The sequence below is a fragment of the Rhyacophila brunnea genome, unplaced genomic scaffold (genome assembly GCF_057557595.1).
Source record: "Rhyacophila brunnea isolate RB1 unplaced genomic scaffold, BYU_Rbru_1.0 scaffold_20, whole genome shotgun sequence".
Lineage (NCBI taxonomy): Eukaryota > Metazoa > Arthropoda > Insecta > Trichoptera > Rhyacophilidae > Rhyacophila > Rhyacophila brunnea.
In genome coordinates, this window is record NW_028232860.1 from 17,566,261 (window position 1) to 17,579,610 (window position 13,350).

At 33.4% G+C, this 13,350-nt stretch overlaps 1 protein-coding gene and 1 long non-coding RNA gene across 2 annotated transcripts in view; one reads left to right on the forward strand and one right to left on the reverse strand.

Moving 5' to 3' along the window:
- LOC147071306 (uncharacterized) lies at positions 1-5,576 on the forward strand. The gene is made up of 3 exons (XR_015070748.1): positions 1-212; positions 3,552-4,343; positions 4,398-5,576. It is a non-coding gene; the product is annotated as an uncharacterized LOC147071306 (long non-coding RNA).
- A 1,056-nt stretch (positions 5,577-6,632) lies between these two features.
- LOC147071307 (prolyl hydroxylase EGLN3-like) overlaps positions 6,633-13,350 on the reverse strand; it is a 32,664-nt gene continuing 25,946 nt past the window's right edge. The window contains exons 4-7 of the mRNA XM_085947908.1: positions 12,422-12,561; positions 10,156-10,275; positions 8,140-8,210; positions 6,633-7,525 (exon numbers count right to left, since the gene is read on the reverse strand). Coding sequence (XP_085804034.1) covers positions 7,494-7,525; positions 8,140-8,210; positions 10,156-10,275; positions 12,422-12,561 — 363 coding nt within the window. The 3' untranslated portion in view covers positions 6,633-7,493. The remainder of the gene's footprint in view (positions 7,526-8,139; positions 8,211-10,155; positions 10,276-12,421; positions 12,562-13,350) is intronic.

Below are 13,350 nucleotides of genomic sequence, written 5' to 3' on the forward strand. Positions count from 1 at the left end.
AATGAAATATCATTTTTATTTATGTATATTCTTTTCAGATTGCGACTATCGTGGCAATCGACACGGGCAGATAAATATTTATTTATTATTTTTGTTAATTTCAGAATCATTGTAACATAAAAAGTTATTTAAAAAAATAATAAGCCTAATTCAGATGTGCACTATTAATTCTTAAATAATTGCTTCGACCCTCTCTTGAATCACTTTATAGGGTGGACGCTCCTATAGTCAGCCTGTGCCTAATGTCAGCCTCTTTCATCATTTCGTGAAATAATAAGAAAATTATGCATTGTATCACCATCTATGAGAACGTTTATGAACTAGTATCCAATGAACCAAACATGGTTTCAAAATGGCAGTTGTAACTTATTTTCTGTCCCTATATTCAGCCGTTGCTTTCAAACAAGTGAAGACCTGTGCCATTCTTCCTCGTGCTACTAATAAATTTGCAGTTGACAACCATTTCCAAGTAAGTTCAAAAACCCTCAATTTTACTTATATTGTTGAGTTAAGTGTTATTTTACGTTTTGGTGATTGTTTTTCCTTGTTTTCAAGCATTTAATTGACGGTTATTATGCTTGATTTTTGCAATTTTGTGGTGGCTGACTTTAGGAACATATTTTGTTAGAGCATCCTAAAGTCAACCATGGGGGCTGACCTTTGGCTATGAGTCAGTTCTTTCAAATCTGGAATCTAAGTATGTAGTAGTGTTCTCTATCTTTCCAATTTGATCGTACATACACAAACATAATAATTTAAAGAAAAATACCAAAGGTCAGCCGCCTCATTTTGTTTTGGGGTAGACGTGGCTGACTTTAGGAAATTAATGCTCCAAATGTCGGCCGTCAACGTGCTTATACTCTTTTAATGGCTTGATCAATGGATTCAGTGTTATATTTTTGTTCAAGGTATTCACATAACTAAGTTCGTCATGCCGAAAGAGAAGAGGATCATGCCGAATGGGTATAGAAGACCTCTTCTACAATATGACAGGAGCAAAATTGAAGATGCACTCCAAGCAATAAGGGGAGATCAAGTCAGCATTAGAGAAGCCAGCAGAAAATATGGAGTTCCGAGAGGAACTCTACAAGATCGTCTCCACGGCAGAGTTGCTGAAAATAAAAATATGGGTCGAGATACCACATTAAGCAAAGAGGAAGAAGAGTCGTTGGTGCAATGGTTATCAGAATTGTCCAAATGTGGATTTTCAAGAAAAAAAGATGATCTGTTGAATACAGTTCAAAAAATTATGAAAGATGATAAACGGCCAAACCCGTTTACTAATGACCGGCCTGGAAGAAAATGGTACGACCTGTTTATTAAGAGACACCCAATATTGAATGAGCGTGTTCCGGAAGGAATTAGTAAGGGTAGAGCAGTTGTTACAGAAGAATACATTCGTAAATGGTTTTATGATCTTAAAAAATACTTGAATGATATAAAAGCTATCGACCTTTTGGAAGACCCAAGAAGAATTCTAAATGGCGATGAAACCAGTTTTAGTGTTTGCCCAAAAACCGGAAAAGTTATCGCCCCAAAAGGCTGGAAAAATGTTTATGAAATCCAAGCCGGGAATGAAAAAGAGACTATAATGGTATTATTAGTCTTTACAGCGGCAGGTGACACGTTACAACCGATGGTCGTCTTTCCATATGTTCGGCCGCCGCGAGACGTAATTGAAAGTATGCCCGATGGGTGGTTTCTTGGTCGTTCGGAGACTGGATGGATGAGAAGTGAAATATTCTTTGAATATGTGGCCAATGCAGTGAATGTGTGGTTGGAAAAAAACTCTGTACCAAAACCGGTACTCTTGTTGGTAGATGGGCATAAATCCCATCTTACTCTTGAACTCAACAAATTCTGTAATGACAATCAAATCATTCTGTATGCACTGCCTCCAAACACGACTCACTTAATGCAACCAGCAGATGTTAGCGTTTTCCGGCCTCTCAAAGTCGAATGGCGAAAAACTGTTAGAGAATGGCAAGGAAATCCAGAAAATTTTAATTCAGTATTATCTAAGAGCACCTTTTGTCCGTTATTGAACCAAGTCCTAAAAAATGATATGACGGAAATTATTAAGAATGGTTTTAGAAAATGTGGGCTTTTCCCGTTTAACCCTGATGCTGTCGACTACACCAAGTGTATTCAAAATACATTAGAGCGTGCCGAAAACACCAACAGGAATGAACAAATGACTCCTGGAGGTGCGGTTACTTTTAGCCGAGAACAAATAATAACGGCACAAAACATAATCAAAAGCTTAAAAAAACAATTAGAAGATGAACATATAGATGCACTTCGTGTTATCGAAATTATCGAAACTTCTTTCAATGTAGCAGACAATAGTGTTGTCACTATTGGAAACTACATTTTAAAATCCAGTGGCGTTCTGGAAGTAGATGCTGACCCTCAACCCTCAACTTCAGGCTATGTAACAGACGAATTCCAAATTACTGAAAGAATAATAAACCCCAACCAAGAAGATACCGAAAATAATTCATTTTTACCTAATCTTGACGATGCTATTGAATCACTGGACATGATAAACAATTTAAATTTCTCTCCTCTCTCAAGCCCTGCCTCAATTATTACAAAGTCTGGAAATACCCCACCTTCGTCATTGCCCGCAACACCTTTGTCATGCGCACCCAATAAAATGACAAGAGGAATATCTCCTTTCTTCAAAAATCACCTGTTTACTCCAAAATGTTTGCAATTTGGAAAAAGAAAATTGAAACCAGGAGATCAGATGCCGATGGCAATTTCATCTGATGCTTGGAAGAACTACATGAACAAAAAAGAAGGAATAAAACAGGCACTGGTAGAGAAGAGGATTGAAAGGCAGGAAGCTATAAAAAAAAGAAAAGAAGAACAGGCTACAAAAATAAAAGAACGAGTGAAAAGAAAGGAAGAACAAGTGCAACGAAAAAGAAACATCACCAAACACCAGATCGTAGGACGAAAGATTAGAGAAACTAAAAAAAAATTAAAAGTAACATCTACACAATCTAAAATTTCATGTAATGGATGTGAAGAAGATTTAATCAGTGATGTGGACGATGATGATCTCAAAAATGTTGGCTGCGACATCTGTCCAAGATGGTATCATCTCAAGTGTACCCAAAAACGGGGTATACCTTATGTGGAAGTTGCTTCTAACAAATTTACTTGCCATATCTGTCTGCTAACTATGTAGATGAAAATAAAATTACTACTGTTGTGACTGCACATACCTAAATATTTAGTTTAATTTCATGGAAAATGTACCCTGCTGGATATCTATCGACTTAGGTTGACTTTAGGAACACAAAAGGCTGGAGATAGGCACATGGTGGCTGACATTGGGTGATTTTGGCATATTATTTTTGAAAGGCCGTTAAATTAATTTAATCAAAACAAATAACATTTTAAGTACGACAAGTGGATAACCTTTTCTCTGAACTATAATAAGGTATAATTGTTAGATTAGCTATATACTATTTTTTAAACTGTTTTAAATCAAGTAAAAACCTTAAGTGGCTGACCTTTGGGACATTCACCCTATACAGACATCACTCATCGTCCAAATGGGAAAGTGTACGAGTCATCAATATAAACACCTAGATAGACCATTATGTTTGCAGTTTTAAAAGAATATGCATAATGCTGGTAATGATTGCCTTTAACTACCCTCACTCATTGCTACGAGGACAATCTATGTACAGCACGTCTGACGTGGGCAAGATGTACTGATCATTGCTATGATACTGGAGCTTAATATGGTGAAGTAAGTAAGTAGTGACATATTAATTAATAATGGAGAAACATTTAAAATCAACAATGGTCTATTTAGATCGATTATCTTAAATGTCAAAGAAACCTTCTTTAGTTTGTCATAAGAGCAATTTTTATATGCAACATTAATGACAAACAAACCCTTCTAAATCTCTAAAAGTTTGTATGAAAATTAGTAAATCAGGAGTCCTATTTTCGTTCTTTATCTCTATAGAAGGTTTCTTCAATTGCTCTGTTTAATACATAATATATATTGATGACATTTGCACTTTTTACAATTTCTAGACATTGAATACACAATAATTGCAGCTTGTTCACGAATAACCTAAAATTATAATAATAATTATAACTTGACAGATAACTTGGATGCTACAATATTAATTGCAAGAAAATTGATATAATTCTTCGATCTTGCAGAATATAAAATATATTATGTTTTATTATGGTTTGTCACGTTAACTAATATACATTTATCTTACCTGATCACTGCCAGGACTGAGTTAAGTCGTCAAAGCATGTATGTCGCGTCAGGCCATGGATGAGTTAACTTGAGCGTTCTTTTAAACGTTATAATTTCTGAATAAACCTTTTGTTTATTTTCTAAACAATATTTCGTGGAGTTGCTACCAAAAGTTGGTAAGTCGATAATTTAGGTATTTAGAGTAAACAACGGATTATCTGTCTATATGTAAATATGTATGCTAGAAAAACAATATATTATGCCTGATTTTAGAGGGCATCTCAAACTTCAAATTGCAATTACTCCATAACATGATTTAGACACTTAACGACTTTTGGTAGTAACTATTCACGATAAACTCAAGAAACATATTGATTTGGTAAGTTTTCACAAATATTATTCTGTTCATTTCATATTTTTCAAGATATACAATATACAAAAATAGCTGGTCTACAAGTGTCCACCTAGTAAAAATTGGCTGGCAGTAAAAAAGTTATTAAAGAAACTGCAACCATCATATTAAATGTCTAAAATTGCAACAATTCAATTAGACAGATTATTTTTTTTACACATACCATTACAGTTAAAATGAAATCATATACATCTACATTTTAGGAACACGCAATATTTTTATAACAATGAATTGAATATTATGGTCTATGGGGCTATAGCAATGATTAATTGTAGTATACATTATTAAATCCAGACAAAGAAAAACAATCAATAATAATATTATGTATTAACTTTCAAATTCAAATAGAAGGAATATCACGATAAAATTTATATTTTACTGTTACCGTACTGTAGTGATAAAATATTTTAACTCCTCCGACATAAGATAAATACGATCAACACTTTATGCATCGTAGTGGTTCATCGTAACGCATATGAAAGCGGGATGATTGCATGTATCGGTATTTATTAAACGTCATCAAACAAACAATTTTATTGTCTGCATCATTAGCAGTTCGTTAGTTCAAGCGATGGTAGCAAGAATGATTTGACATTAAGCACGGAGCTCAGCCGATTTTAATTGAGAGATTGTTTAGCCTATCCCAGTTTTTGTGTTTTTGTCAGACATGCTGTCAGTTACATTCAGTCTGTCAGCCGGTAACATGGCACTGAGCCAATTGCAAACTCCGAGAAACTAAAAAAAATGCTGTATTGTGTCGTGGAAATATGCAAAAACATGTTCAAGGTAAAAAAGCCAACAGGATTAGTTACTACAAGGAAGTATGACACAATATTAAATTCTATATAATTAAATATTTGAATGTTGTGACAGTTAAGACATTTGTCACGTGATTTAGTCGATTTGTAAGCGAAACTGCGAAATAGTAGGGGGGCAGTTATTTTCTGTATTAGTATAAATTTAATTGCCTTGCTCTATCTGTATATTTATGTACGTCTGTGTCTGACAATTAAAATTGTTTTTAATAATTTTATAAATCACTTTTTAGCAGCACGGTAACAGTAAATTTACAAAATGGATGCTTGTATCATACTCAATATTTACATTTTAATTTGCTTCATTAGACTCGAGGTTTTTTTTTTTTAAATTATACGTATATATTGGGTTAATTCCAAGGCGACAAAGCATAAGAAATTTATTTAATATTTACAAATTATACAATCAACTTTGAATTCACTTTTATTTTACACTTTTCACTCATAAGAACGTAGTACACAGTGATAGAATATCATTTTTATTGAGTAAGTACTTTTATAACTTTGAAAACATACTAGAAACATTTGACTTCCTAAAATTTACATAGTAGAACTCAATTCTCGATTATAAAAATGAATATTTGACATTTCAACCAAATTATCCTAAAACACATAATGTACTAATTGTAAATAACAAATTAGAATTGAAAATTATCGAGTCTGACAAAATTACTGTAGGGAATAATATTCAATAATTATTAAATATAAGAAAAGTTAATTAATCAATTAATTAATTAATACGCCAAGATGTTTCGGGATTTAATAATTTATTAATTAGTGTTATTCATAACTGTACATTGAACAAACGGTTTTAAACTAAGAGAAAAATTAACATTACAAGTCTATAAAAGTAAAATAGTAATTCAAATTATAGGTTATGTTAGATCTATGATAATATTACCTCACGGCTCTCACTTTGAAAAAAGACCTCTGTATTTAATTAATAAGGGGGGGGAGGGAACAAAGATAACGATGTATTTAATTCAATTTCAATCGGTGGTTCGATTGACGGACCCCAAGGGTAATGAGACTCGTAATAATCTTTGCGTTTACATATTCTAACAAAGTTTATCTCGCCAAGAAATTAAAGACATTGATGTTTTTGCAGACAGGGCTTCGTACATTGAATTTAACCTGGAAGATTATTAATAATTTTTTTTATTTACATGGTCAAAATAATTAATGTGCTAAATATTCAATAAAGAAAAATTAACAACGCTTTTTAAGCTACAATCGAGATATTTCTAATTTAGAAAACAATATCACAATTATTAAGCATTTTATGCACACGGCTTTGTCCAAAATTATTATGAATTTCCAGATTTTTTAGAATTTATTTGCATATTGAAAATAATTGTGAGACAAGACATTATAATTTTTATATGCTGCATTATAAGGGCCAACCCACATAGGGCTACAAAATTATGCAAACTGCAGTACCGCAACGCCAATCTCACCAGATTAAATTAACCAATTGGATCTGCATTGCGGTACTGAAATTGTACCTTGCCAAGCATATATGGGGTGTCTAAAAAAGATAAAAAGAAATTTACACATACCCAATTATTATAATGTTTAAAAACATATTGAAGTTGATTTGTCAATGAGTAGAAGAACATGTCGGATATAATGGATGTGTAGATACACTTTGAACTTGTTTTCAATAATAAATCGATATTATATTGCTCACAATTTCAGACACCCCACTTACACTCGACAAGAAAACTAGTTTTGTGACATCTCTGCATTGGATTTGCATAATTGGCGTAATTTATTTATCATCGTTATAGGACTAGCGTTTATTTATATTAAAAACAGAGTTCGTAAATTATTAGAAGTTTCGAAGTTAACTTTCTGTCTGTACACGCGGGAAAGTGTCTGATTGCACGTGAATATCTGGGACGCCTCTTTGCTGCCATGGTAAGAGTCAGCCGAACTCTCGATGCGCAGTGGATCGGCCGGTGTGCGTCGAGCGTAGGAGTGGAGAGCAGAGAGCCGCGAGTGTTTCAGTCCTGGTCTCTCTCAAGGATCACTTGGTTTGCGCTGCACGGTTCGCATCTCCTAGAAAAACAATAAACATTAAGATTAGTGATCGCTTCTCTTATGGATATGCGGCGGCTGACAAATTTTGATCGTAAATAATGAGGAAGACCCACGCAAGAAATTTTAAACCATAAGTCAACACAACTACTATAGCCGTCAAAGTGTGTTGTGCAAATTTTGAAACTTTTTGCTGAACTATTTAGATAAATGAAAAAAATGTTGACAAAAAGGGAATATAAGTTGTTTTTGTAAATTATCCATTTTGCAGTCTGGTTAAAGACGTCTTGCGCAGAACCTAAATCATAATATAGGTACATCATAAATAATTGGTTGTATAGTATCACTTATGGATTACACTATATATATGCTGATCATACGACACAACAACAAAAAGCCATGAATGACAAATTCTAGTAAAACCATAATGTAAATTGCCAAAAGTATTATAGGTATAATATTATTATTTCAATTAAACTTTTTTTATTCAATGCGGATTCACAAGATTTATGAATGTAGCATTCTTTATAAAACACATATTACATAATTTGCAACACTTCAAAACAATACCTATTAGATTTTTCTAAATAAAAATTATTTAACAATTTTGTATTAGTGATATGATAGTAACTCACTTTCTTTCTGGTAGCGCCTACAAGCTTCTTCTCTTTCTATTGCATCGAAGTACCATAACGTTATTGCGTACCTAAATAAAAAGAAACATTATTTTAAAAATACATAATGTACAACATATAAGGCATTACCTGGTTTGGTAGACAATTACTCAAGTTCAATGTTCATATTATGTATTCTAATTTTATTATAATGCAAGACAAGAGAATATTGAAGAAGTCCCAGATGACAGATCAATATAATGCAATTTCTATTACAACAATACAATGCCGATTATACAGACTAATTAAAACCTGCGATTGTACTTCTAATTGAAAATTCGGACAATGGACAGCATAGGGAAAAGAAAATGCTGTATGAATAATGTACCTACATAGAGGTAGGTACCTATTTTGTTGATTTAACTGAAATATTATACCCTGTTTACATGTGCATGGATTTACTGCTGACAGTCCGTATTATCACGGCCATAACAAAAAAAATCACGTAGAAACACGCATTATCGTGCAAGATTGTATGCATGAATCAAAAAAGTTTAGAAGCTTCTGAATTTTCATGCGACAATTGGACTGTGCAATATCTGCGCCTGCGCAGTAGAACGGTGGTGGCGAACCTGCCGGAAAAAAACCGAACTACACTCCTCAGAAGACTCATTTTGACGTCTACCAATTTTCACGACTTGTCAAATAGCACCATACAATGACAACATCGTGTCTCGCTTACTCTTGAAAAATGAGATTGGCGAGACAGTCAGCACTTTTACGTGTAAACAGTTATTATCGCGACAGTTTAAAATACACACTATTGGTGCAAGTAAATCCATGCACGTGTATAGGCGCTATTAGGTTAATTACGTCCTGACAGCTGTGTATTTTTATGACTGACTAATTTAGTCACTGTTATACACCGGCCCATTTCCAGGATATAACAATTCATTTGGAAAATTTTTTGGTCGAATTGTTGTCGAGGATGAAGTTAAGAAATACAATAATGTAATATAAATTCATTTATACCTATTCTCTCCGGTCACTTTTCACAACAACGGCGAGCGAGCTACTAATTGTGATTTCAGTTAGACTTTGGAGTTTGGATGTACTTATTAACATAGGCTACAAAAAAATACTGTCTATTTTAAAACTGTAAATTTGACACACATTCATTGTTAAACCCGCCATGCATACATTATATACAAATGATTTCTGTTGTAGCACTACAAAAACCTTTAAAACCTATACTCAACACATGAAAGCATTTTACCATGATTCCCCGAAAACCTAGCCTAGGTAATTATTAGGATACCTACCAGTATTTTTTAAAGCATATTTCATTTAGTCCGTAAGCTACAATAAATTACCCGGAGGTTCACAGGTCTTAATATTTCATATGCAACAAAATAATAAGAGTGATTCTGGACAGTTGTGTTAATACGATATTTATACTGCGCAACAGTGGCGAGAGGTGGAGGTAGGCTGTGAAGATCTGACATAAATAGTGTACACCAAGTTTTGACAGTCATACCTATTTGCTTTCATTGAATTAAGAATACAAATCGCAGATGGTGGTAGTTAACTTTTAAAAATCAATAACCCTGCCTGAACCAAAACATTATAGTTTAAGTATGATATGAGCGATCGATCTGACAAAAATAGTGGATAGTTTTTCAGTCATACTTATTTGTTTTCGTTGAATTAAGAATTCGTATTACAGAAGGTGTTGGATAGTTTTTTTTAATTCATTATAATCTGCCTAACCAAACCATAATAGATAAAAAATATTCTTCTATCTAAAAAAATATCCACCCTCCACCACAGCTGCGCAACCGCCATAAAAAGGAATGAGCGACAACCGAAAGGACGTTTTTAGCGTTGAAAAAAGTATCAACAATATATTATAGATAAACAAGGCAAAATCATTGTAAATATTTCCAAATCGCATGCCTGCTATTTCCTACGTTATCCACTGCAAAGTTTTGGGTGTGCCAGGTTAATTAAAACTATATATAATAATTACATCATCACCTAGTAGCAAAGGCGGGTTGTACTTCGTGAGGGTTGCGTCTGTCTGACCAGAAGAAGAGAACGCGGTCAAAGTGAGGCTCTATATCAGCCACCTGTTCTTGCCAACCTTCCGGGAAAATCCTGTAATAGACACAAGGTAAATTTAATAACATCTGTAGGAAAAACTTAAATTACACAATTTCCAATATTTTAAAATATCAATAGTTTTCACATTGCTTCCTTTAACAGAACCCTTCATGTACGCAGATTTTTACATACATACACCATGTTTGACCCAAAAAGGATCATATTATGGGCATCCACAGAATGGAGGTTATATTAACAGATTTTTGTTTTTATGAGAAATGGATGTTGCGCCACTTGCTCAACCTATTAGATCTATACCAGTGATTCCCAACATGGGCGTACGCCTTACCGGGGGGCAATTTGAATGTTTTGGGGGGGAAAATGGTCATCTTGTAATTCATTTGAAGACGAAGCATAGCACAAGGATCGCACTAATTTTCTTCCAAGTTATACATGTAACGTAATATACATATTTACTTATTATTTATTAAGTTAAATTAAAAATAGTATCCCTATATGCATGTTTTATTTGAAGCAATATATTTTTTTTCAGAATTAGTTAGGTAACTATAAAATTTTGATAGGGGGGCATGGAGATTTTTGAAGCGTTGAAGTGGGGCTTGGCAGAAGTAAGGTTGAATATCTTATCTAAAATGAGATTCTATACTCTGGGTCCAAAGCACATATTGAAAAACAGCATGTGAATTTTCCAAACTCGGGATTCGAAACCAGGAACCACGACATTATAAGCCGAGATGTTACTGCTCGGCCATCGTCGGATTATAGTATTAAGTAATTAGAGTATTTTACAAGTTTATGGCATTTATTCTGAATCATATGTGAGAGCTTTTTTTGAGCTGTTCCATGCTGATAATGGAATATTTTCCCTTCAGAATCAGACCATTATTTATTTTTTTCAAGTTTTTCTGAAGGATGCCTGTCAATCGGTGATTTCGTAGTGATGTCTGATTTGCATGTGTTGAGGGAAAAGCAGTTTAAATTTGTGTATAGTTTGATTCCAAGATTTACCTAAACACATTGGGTCAAACACACATCGAAAAAACATGATTTTTCCAAGATGTAGTATTGTAAATTTAACAAAAACTTTCATTGAAAATCATTATAAATTAAGTTGTACCTCGTTCAGTTTCAAAACAGTTCAATTAATTAATACAACATGTTAATTATAATTACAGGCGGCCCTCGACTTTCACACGTAATTGATTCCTGAAAATGTGTTCAAATGTTGAATGTTCAAAAGTAGAGGGATGTGAAAAATAGTCAAAAAGTGTACTTTAAAATATTTATTTATCAATGGATATTTACGAGGCGTATTAGCAATCAGGTGTTTTCTTTATAAACCTGTCACAAGATAGTTGAATGCCACCCTTTTACGTATTTGAGAAGGTGACGGGGAGCGGAGGAGAGAGGAACGACTGGATGGAAGCCCACAGTGTCTTTGCATTACCAACAAAAAACCAAAATTTTAAGAAATGTACTAAATAGCGAATTGTGCGAAAGTAGAACATTCGAAAGTCGACAGGAGCCTATCTTTATCACATACCTAGTAGTGTTGTTTTTAATATTATAAATAAATAAATACAATATTCTTTAATATTATGAGAGGTGTCTCATATTGTATATTATGATAATGCATTAAAATGTGTCAAAGAAAGTGATGAAATATGCAAAACGTGATAGCGATGTGGTAATTAATTCTGCATCAGTTTTGAATACTGTTATCTTCAACATTAACTTCCTTGACAATAATAAATTACCACTTCTTATTCTAACCAATAAAACACGTGAAATGTGAATACTCTTATGCGATTTCAACTATTTATGTAATCGAGAATTAGAGATATTTTAACAATCAGGTTTTTGACTGAAGTCTTCAACATTTTTATTGTATGGCCATTCCATTACAACTAGCCGTAAAGAGATGGCGTTGTTGGGTCTCAGGGAAATATTGCTTTGTGCATAATTTCAAAAATTTCAATTAATTTAAAACATTCAGCAGGTCAGACAATAGCTAATATAAATACTATCACAGTTTAGTATCGGGCAAACATCTGTCAGTTTTTGTCTTGACACAAACTTTACTCTGGAGTTTCAAATGCTCCTCTTACGATCAAACTTGATCATTTACTTTTCTAGTTATTACTTATACTTTCAATGCAATGATAAAATTGATGAGTACCTGAGTAGGCCCCCGCAGTCTTTGACATCCCAGTTCATGTTGAGGTAGTAGATGGCGGTGATGCATCGGCCGTCTTTGTTCGGGTTGTCCACGTGCTTCACGTAATGGCTTCCCGAGCCCGGGTAACATGCTACCATGGCCTGCAAATAATCAAAGAGAGAAAATTTGGGTAATAATCATTGTGTAATGTAAAAATCATTTTTGATCATCATGGTTAGTTCAATTTCCACAACATATTTCACTGTGATATTATTACTACAAATCAGTATTTCTGATCCAATATGCAGAGTATGAACATTGAAGATGTATTATTTATTGAAAATATAAAAACTAATTTAATATGTATAATATTTTAAGAAAAATCTATGTTTAAAATTAATTAATTTAAATATACCTAGCTTCACGGAATCAAGTAAAGTAAAAAAAAAATTAAATCGCCATTGATTCTTAATTATTGAGAAAATGGGCTTCCATAGAGTGGCGCTTATAATCATCGTTGAAACTAGAAAATTGTGTAACTCCAATAACACTACTTTACAGGAGAGACAAATAACATTATACTTTTGTGTACAAATCTATGGCTATGGAGTTAAATCGCAAGATGGGTAGATATTAATAACGGCCACTAGATGGCATTCAAAGTCAATTTTCGATATAAATGGAGTTACACATTTTCCTAGTTTCAACGACGACATGTATTAACAGACTATTTATGAGGAATAGTTGTTAGCCATTCGCCTAACATGCTGGATTGTTGCACAAGATCAAATATGCATCGAAAAAACAACATTCATCTTTTTTGAGTAGCCGCGGGATCGAACGGAACACATTTTTATTATTGGGTAACAAGAAATTTTTTTTTTTATTTTCGACCATGTCCGATCCTAATAGGATCATATTGGGCCTCCACAGAGTAGAGGTTTGTATTG